The 9322-nt window shown below is 39.7% G+C and overlaps 1 protein-coding gene across 2 annotated transcripts in view; it reads left to right on the top strand.

The window, feature by feature from the left end:
• The first annotated feature begins 411 nt into the window (after positions 1–411).
• tfb1m (transcription factor B1, mitochondrial) overlaps positions 412–9322 on the top strand; it is a 29886-nt gene continuing 20975 nt past the window's right edge. Inside the window, exons 1-6 of one of the 2 annotated variants that reach the window (XM_086049723.1) lie at positions 412–488; positions 1765–1919; positions 2415–2566; positions 2790–2898; positions 3769–3920; positions 4214–4333. In XM_086049723.1, the coding sequence (XP_085905849.1) occupies positions 1787–1919; positions 2415–2566; positions 2790–2898; positions 3769–3920; positions 4214–4333 (666 nt within the window). In that variant the 5' untranslated portion in view covers positions 412–488; positions 1765–1786. Of the gene's footprint in view, positions 498–1764; positions 1920–2414; positions 2567–2789; positions 2899–3768; positions 3921–4213; positions 4334–9322 lie in introns of both variants that reach the window. The other variant, XM_086049724.1, reaches the window with a different exon arrangement.

Raw genomic sequence — 9322 nt, 5'->3', positions numbered from 1 at the left:
TTAGATGGATTATGCAGACTGAAAATATCTGTTTTCAGACGGAGAGAGTCAGAGTGATTGCAGAAGTGAATTCATTAGATCGGCTGAAAGTGCTGGACCCAAAAGTATTTGCGAGCTGGTACAATGAGGCGCATAGAGTATTAAGACGGACAAACGGTTATACTTAAGTTGAGCTGAATTATCTCCTATTAATTAATTTCTACTAATGTTTGCCAGGCGAATCTATCTGTTTGAAAGTCTAGTCTAGAATTTCTGTTTGAAAATACACTTAGAATAAATTAAAATACACACAGCAGCGTGCTGGAAATACCGCCGTCTTTTGGCCAGGAAACGTTAATACATCAACAACGAACGACTGTTGAAGGGCAAACCTTAAAGCCCGCCCATGCCCATTGATTGGTGGAATTTACTAGTCTCCCAATTTCATTGGCTACTTTGATGCCAACGACATGACGAACACGGAAATATGAGGAAGAAAATCATCGCTGGTGAGAAGCGTGGGTCATGTGTTCTATTTGACTTTGTTGCGTCTGTTGTATAAATTATTTCGTTCATTTCCACGCTGGACTCTGTTTGTTGAAACCATGTTCCGCCAAAATGTTTAGCCTTTGGTAGCTAATGCATAACGAGTGAGGCGTAAACGTTAGCTACCTATTGCTAACGCCTGCCGATACCACCGCTCATATAAACCATAATAATAGTATAGATATGAATATAATAATATATATTTTTTCAAAGTTATTGATCTATTTGGTGTCTACATAGCTACTTCTTGACTTCTGAAGTAATGCAGCTATGTCATCCAGTCAATGTTAACAGCGTCGATTAAATCATTTTGTACTGTACTTATCATTGAATCAATTAAACAGTGTATTTTCAAATACATTAATTCTGTCAATAAAATAAAACGTTGTTAATTGCAAGTATTTCGGAGGATGTGTACTTCTGTGGAAAGTACTACACTCAATGTTGGTTTTTATTATGCCAGGAGATGGCGCACAAGGACTTTAAGTGTAAATGCATCATCTTGATAGTATGTTGAACTTGATCCAAGCAAAATCGGTCCCCAGAGATGGAAACATGTACAGCACTGTTTGCTAAATTTACTCGGCGTCCGCAAACAAAGTCTCTTTCTCTCTTTACTCTCATTAAGTAACAAATGTAATTCAAACGCAAATCAATACACACCTGTGGGAATTATGACAAAATGAGGACATCCAACACTGTCTGTGTCCCCATATTTTTTTGTACACTTGCACGAATTGACGGACGTGATGATTGATGTCTTCCATACTGAATTCCTGTAATTTTGCTCAAATTTCTCAATTTTGCACCATTTTTGAGGTGTTGATTTAACAGAATGTATTTCATCGCCAGCATGCCTGAAATAATTGAATAAAAACTTTGATGACCACGAGTACATAGAACAAATCTGCTTAAAATATATTAACGATTACTTTTATAATACATTTCGTAAACTATAAAGAAACTTTGTGGACACCCTGCATAGCCTGACAATACTGTTTCACAAAATGCTCATGCTCTATTTGCCTTTAGTTACATACCATCGCACTTCCAATTTCACTTAGTCTTAAGTCTTAACTATTAGATAACCATTCTAAAGATTTATGGTATCGTAACATCCCTGCAGCATGTCTCTATTATCATATATAAGGGTCCATGTTTTCTCTGACAGTTATGTCTCCCAGGCAGTAACTGAGGAAAATGGATCAGGTTGTCTCATTTTTGTTTTTACTTTCACAGTGTACCGGTATATTTAAATGAAATGGCTGCCTCAGGGAAGCTTGCATCTTTCCGCTTGCCCCCATTGCCCACTGTCGGTGAGCTCATAAAGCTGTACAACCTGCGAGCGGAGAAACAGCTTTCCCAAAACTTTCTTTTGGACTTGAGACTCACAGGTTGGTCATACTACAAAACGCACTGTCCTCTTCTTACTCTATCTGCGTTGCACCAATACCTGCTACTTCCTATTCCTCATTATTTTGTCTACACCAATGCACTTGACTGCACAGCTCCACTGAGCCTTGTTTCCAGAATTAAAGAAGACAGGCTTTCATGTTTGGGTCATGTTGAGATCTCCTGCTAAACTGAATAAAGCTAGTCATCAAAAGGAACTTAATATAATTATGTTTAATGCATTGCAGGTCTGATGTGCCCTTTTGTTATTGGGCAAGGTGACCGTTAGATTAATGCATCTCATCTTCATAGCACATGTATAACTACATCACATTCCATTCATCTAAATTTAGATGTGCAATACTGATGAAGCAGTTTGATTGGAACGTGTTGTGTAATTTAGATGATGCATGACATTTTACTCATCAAAAAATAGTGTTATTCACTTATTATGTGCAGAACGCCATTAAGTTGATCATCCATCTCGATTTTTTCAGACAAACTAGTGCGGCAGGCAGGAAATTTGAACAATGCCCATGTGTGTGAAGTGGGTCCGGGTCCTGGGGGCTTGACCCGGTCCATTCTGAACGCCGGGGCAACGGACCTACTTGTGGTGGAGAAGGATTCGCGCTTCATCCCTGGATTAAAGGTAAATGAGTCACTCCACTCAAAGTGGGTAAATGTCATTGCACCAGCTTCTCAATGTCAATTGATCATTGTAAAAGCTTAAACATGTGCATGTGTCCTTTTTAAGATGTGTTGATTCATCGATTTTCTTTTGCCGCATCATTACCACCTGGAGGGATACTGATGAGATTGCATCGTTGCTATTATATTTCTAATTGGATGTTGTTGTAACTCTCTTTCCGCAGCTGCTCTCTGAAGCTGCACCAGGCAGGTTGAGAATTGTCCATGGTGACATTCTTACCTACAGAATGGACAGAGGATTCCCACGAAGTATTTGCCAGCCATGGGAGGAGGGTGAGATTATTTAACTAAACAACTGTATGAGATCTGTGTCATGACACTGTGTCATAGGTTATACTGCCCATGTTGACTTGCTGTCCCTCAAACCTTTAAAATTCTGACCATGTATAATACAGTGATAATACAATAACTACATTGAAGCACATACACAATAACACTGTGATGCAGATGTTTGTAGATTCTCATCCATCCAGGTCAATAATTCACCTATAGTCCAAAATGCTTCGACTTCTAGACCTTAGGTGTGGAGTAACCTCCCCTTTTCAAATTTTGTGAACTGCGATACAATGAATAATTTTCTCTCTGTCTTTGAAATTCTGTCACCAACCCTACTGTAAAATAAATTACAACCTATATATGTTGTCAATTTATTCTGCCTTCTTACTTCGATAGAGAAGTAATGAGCTAAACTAGTATGTGGGAGACATGAAAATAAAAAATACAGATATTTAAACATTCTTAATTGTAAGAGTGCAAACAAAATGTAACCCTAACCTAAGAATGTTCCCTGTGAGGAGTAAAACGTAGCAATAATAGTCATGAAATACTCAAGTGTGTACTGTAGTTTCCGGACTATACGTCGCTCCGGAGTACAAGTCACACCAGCCATAAAATGCATAATACAGAAAAAAAAACATATATGTCACACTGGAATATAGAGACTGGGTACACCCTGGACTCAAGTCAATCACAGGCCATATATAGTGGAATATAGAGCTCACCGATATGTCACTAGGTAGTTTCGTGGAAGATTTTTGCCAAACTCCAAATTGTACGTTAACTTTAGAGGAACTGTACTTTTTGAATTTTTTTTTTAATGTTTTTTGCCAGCCTGATGTGCTCCTGTTTGTGCGTGTTTCACAGGTCCACCAAACCTTCACGTTATAGGCAATCTACCCTTCAGTGTTTCGACCCCACTCATCATCAACTGGCTGGAAAACATAGCCAACAGGACCGGGCCTTTTGCTTATGGACGCACCCAACTCACTCTCACCTTTCAGAAGGAGATCGCAGAGGTGCGAGAGCGGCATCTTGTCTGTGTGTGTGTGCCTGCAAGCTACTTTCATGCCTAGGAGTATCCTATTAGAAAGTTGTGACTGAATCAAAACATTTGGGCCAAACATTCATTTGATTTGGCAAACGTGTGAATGAGTAGCAATTATTGTGACTGATTAAGACCCCTAAATCTCATAACTAACCAAAATGAATATGTTCCAAACAAAAAAAAAAAGTAGCATTCTGTGATGCTGTCTTCTCAAACATGCATTAGTAAATAGTCTTGTGTTGCGGTATTGTCTTCTCCAAACAGAGGTTGACAGCCAGCACAAAGAGCAAACAGAGGAGCCGTCTGTCCATCATGGCGCAGTATCTCTGCACCGTCCACCACCGTTTCACCATCCCTGGAAAGGCCTTCGTCCCCAAACCAGAGGTAGGAAGGACTTGAATATTGGCTCGTCTTTGCTTGCACTGCAGCTTGCCAAAGCAAGCATAGCATAGTTGTCTGTTTTGTCACTGAGGCAGTCTGTTCAGTAATCTCCATGGAGTCATTTGATTGCTGCCCCTTCAATAATCATCGTCTGATGTGTTTGCTTAAGCGTAGAAAATCCACACACGCCTCCTCAGGGGTGCGTTGCTGAAATAGCTTTTCATCATTCAGAGCACATTTGATTTATTCATTTTCCTTTTTTTTTCCAAAGTTCAATGTTTATTTCAATCAGTTGCAAAATTATAGCTGCAAGGCCACCAATGCCAGATGGATGTGTTTTTATTATTTCATGCTTCTTCCTGGAGGACAATTGTAGGACCTCAACCTTAAATCTGTGGCCTTCTTCATCTGGACCCATGTTCCCATCACAAGTCCCTTGTCATGTCCCCATCACTCATCCCTCCCTCGCCCTTCTTGCTTCAAGGCTTCATTAAGACTGTGTTGAATCACTTTTGTCTCTGCTCTGTCTTTGGACCATTTCTGGGATGTAATGATGCCTGGTGGGTGTTTGAGATGTGGCACCCTAGCGCTGCGCCTCGTAATGAGGCCCAAGTTCTTTTTTAGGCCCCATTTCTGCCTGTGTCTTTTAGCCTGTGTGTGGATGAGCGGAGGAAGAAAGACACTAATGCTTACATAACGTGAATGCAAGATGTTTTTGCTTTATTTTCGGGGTCAGGATTTATAGTAAGACTAGAGGGCGTATTAAATAAAATCCATGCTGGAAAGACTCAAAAATTAAAAATGTCAGCACTGGCGTAGAGACAGCTCCATAGAGATATTTATTTTGAGATAATAGACAGGAGGCCTCCTTAAAGACTCGGGATGTTCCTTACAACCTGGTACAAATGAAACTATGTTTTTCTCAGTCTCTGCATTAAAGGATAGGTGTAAAGTTGATGTCGGGGATGGACTTTTGGTCCCTTGAAGATACTGCGGTGCTTTAGGACACACACTGGATAAATAAATCATTCCCTGTGAGCAGTAAAACGTTGCAGAGTGAATGGGACCAGGGCTGATTTTTCATTCTCTTAGAAGAAATGGCTTCCGATGATTATTTCATCACAGTCAGCTGCCACTCAGGACATTACTTTTACTCTTGTGTGTCTTATTCCTGTCCGTACATCAACCTGCAAATGAATGGGTATCAACATGCTATGCTGTAAATGTACACAAACACGCACACACCATCCATACCAACATGATTACAGAGGGATCACACTGCACTGCAAATGATTCATCACCTCCCACATGCCCACACAGACCCATCGTTCCCGCTCTAAATGTTTTAATGGGCACTTGGTGGAAATGATATAATTAGGAAAGATGATGGCGGTTTGATGCGCAGACCCCCTGGTGCTGGTGCCCTATAAAAGATCACGGCGCTCAGAGTGTGTTAATGCTTGTATGTAAGCCCTAGATACCATATATGGACTAAAGTTCTGGGACTCCAGGCCGTTATATCTACAGAGAGTGAAAATAGTGTTGGGCCTGATTTTTCAGAGTGTATTTGTTGGTACTTTGTCCAGAGGAGCATTGGTGAGGTCAGAGGTCACCGATGTTTGGTGGCCAGGCCTGGCTCACAAGCTCTGTTGTAGTTCATCAAAGAAGTGTTTGATGAAGAGGAGGAGGTTGAGGTCAAGTTCTTCCACACCAAACTCATCCAAGCATGCCTTTATGTACCCTGCTTGTGCACTGGAGCACAGTAATGTGGGAACAGAAAAGGTTCTTCCTCTGTTCAAACAGAATTATAACAAATGTCCTTGGAAATGAAGAATAAAGATTCCAAAACAAATATCGAGATCATGCGCAACCTCTTATTAGGTAAGTCATTGATTGAGTTGTATTCCAGGACTATTATCTGTAGGTATATTTCTTGTAGTCTACAACGGAGGGTATGCATAATAACCCCCTCGATTTTGGATGATTTTTTTCTTAGTAGCAAAATAAAGTGCTATTTTTGTGAAATGATGGTATTTTCCCATGAAGATCAAATCATGGTAGTACAACAGTGCAGTTGATTAAGCCATCTGCAGCCTGTCAATAGGCAGTAGTTTATTTTGAATCCTCCAATTATGTTTCAAATTAAGTATTGCCTCTGTAAAGCCTGTTATTACGGTATTTTTCTGTCAATATTTTTTTTCATTTAATTTTTTCACATTAATTCATTTTTTTCATCTAATTTTTCCAGTGAAATCTTGAAATAATTTCACAAGGTGCTATTTGCTGGTTGCTTGACTGAAGGTAACCTTTATCCGCATGGTTACCGGTACATATACATTACAATGACCGACTAAATAAGTGAGGGAGGAACATGATCGAAACACACAATGAACACATTGGATATTTTATGCGATGAAAAAGCTGGCACAATGGTTAAATGGAAATTTCTGTCAGGAAAATTAATTGTTTTTTTTTTAAATGGCTGGAGTAGCCAGGAAATATGTTGCTGCTGTTGTGTGGAGCTTGTTGAGGGGAGCGTTATGCAAAACATTGGACCAGTGCTTAGCAAGCAAAACATTTCAGCTTACTCATGAGAATTCATTTTCAAACACTTATATGCACTGATGAATACCTTCAAGTTTCAACAAGACTTCAAGCAAAGTAATGTCTTTAATCAGGAATATGCAGGTTGCTTTAGGGATGTGTTTCCCAACCTTTTTGGTGCCAAGGCACCCATTTTGCATAGGAAAAATCTCACGGCACATCACCAAACAAAATGACTGAAATAATGTTGAGCTCATCTCAATTAACTCACTGGTTGACTTAATCAACATGAAATCTGAGCCTTTTTAATTAAACACGAAGCTCGTAGGAAGCCATCACTTACTCTGAATGGCAACAGGTATCGTAGATTGGCGGGTTTATAGTACCTTCTGCCAACTAATGGAAAAGCATTTAATAATTCGGCCTGACATTATGCATCAATGGCACTGATGGGTGAACAAAGATACATTTGTAATTGATATATGATCATTTTTGGACAAGTTACTATAAGTGGAATTGGATAATTTCCTGTAACACCCCTGATGATCTCTCAGACACAAAATGCCAAATATTGGCGCCGATAATCAACCCGGACCTAATCGATCTTTCTCCAATATCATTTTGTTTTTACATGACAGAATTTAATTTAAGATTAGACCGGCAAGGTTTGGGTTTGTTCACTACTGTAATTATTTTCATGAGGATAAGCCGTTTGGAAAATGGATGGATGGATATATCTGTGGATAAGCCAGCAAAAAACAAAAAACACACTGTAGAGCAAAGCCGATTCAGGTGTTATAAAATGGTAAAATATCTACTTCATTGAGTGTGCAAGTGCATTTGTGTGTACCACACACCTATAGCCAATAAATCGGCTCACTGGTCTAATTGTTGGCATTATCTCTGTGCCTCTGAAGCTGTGAGCTCACTGATTGTGTTAATGAAGAGGGATTTACTCAAATTGATACACAAGAGGTATTTCTTTTTGTATACTCTTGGCATGCCTGAATCTGAACCTCATGATTTTGCTGTAGTAGGCCTGTGAGTCGTTCTTGTTGTGGCTGTCCTCAAACAGGACTGCTGAATAATTTATACTAACTGGAAATAGCAGTACTTACCTGTGCAATCAAATCCAAATGAGGTTCAATACGAGAGCTGTATGAAAACTGGCTTAAATGCCCACCGTTTCTCTCTGCCACATTCTGTGTTGCCAATGACGATTCTCAGCTAGTCGCAGGTGCGACGCTACACATATGGCAATTAGTGAAGTATGACATATTTTGGAAGTGGTTTGATGTTGTGCACTCACAAAAAGCAATGAACCGTTTCAGCATCCAACAAAAGGTTGAAGGAGGGGCTGTGGTGCTGGACCAACATTGTAATGAGGAAGGAATTGTTGAATCCACTTTGCATTAGTGGCTGCTGTTGCCAATATTGACATGGGGGAGGGTCTGATAGTCCTCCCTATTTTTTCTGTCAGCCTTATTCTCCACATCTCCAGCTGCTTGTGTCTTATTGAGTGACAGAGATCGCCCTTAAGGGTTTCGGAGAGTCCCGATTGGATGCTTTGATGGCGTTCTCCCTAGCGGCATACGCCCGAGGCAGATCACACCTGAGCCCCCCTTTGCTGCTTTTCCTTTTTTGTTACACCTCTCTGATACATTCTCACAAAGCCTGATCTTTGAATCTGGTCTGTTAACCGTCCGGGTTCGATGCTTGCTGGCCGTTTGTGTCCACCTCACTTCCTTTTTTTTTTTTTTAAAAACTATTTTCAACTATGTTAATGGAAATGTAATGAAACTTCCCAATTCTGCACTTTTCAGCTTCATCCCTTTAAATTTGTCAGTGATATACTATTTACATCAAATTGTACTTTTTAGCTCTATCTTGGCCACTTTTGGGTAATTATTGGGTAATCTGTTGACTATTGAGACAAATTTCGTTGTAATTTAAGAAGTGTGAGTTACCTCTACAGGCTGTAGAAAGACTCTACTATTTGCAATATAAGGTGGTGGCACAGAACATGAAAAAATGTTAATTTTGACGTTGTTTTCCAACCTGTGCAAAGCTGGAATTCGAAGGGAGTAAAACTAAAAATAATTGATACTTTATACCCAGGACAATGACTTCATGTGAAAAACTTAATGCTGTAAAAAAAGCAAAAAATCTAAAAAAATCTTCAAAATTACAGTCTGTATGGGCCTGATTTATTAAAGGTTTGTATGTTCAAAAACAGGTTCAAACTTGATTGCTCACACAAATAATGTAGATGCGGAAGTTGATTCACTAACTTGGCGCACCCAGGATTGCATCTGCCAAACGGGCAGGTGATTTTACATGTTCAGGGGGCAGTAAATTAACACAATTCAGCACTCACAACGTAATTTATCACACCTGAGACAAACTGTGACAGCTGATTTTGCATCTTTATATACACACAGCGGTGCC

Source organism: Filicampus tigris, chromosome 13 (genome assembly GCF_054856515.1).
Source record: "Filicampus tigris isolate MCC_2025a chromosome 13, RoL_Ftig_1.0, whole genome shotgun sequence".
Lineage (NCBI taxonomy): Eukaryota > Metazoa > Chordata > Actinopteri > Syngnathiformes > Syngnathidae > Filicampus > Filicampus tigris.
Note: the sequence above shows the minus strand (reverse complement) of the source record. Positions and strands in the feature narration are given on the sequence as shown.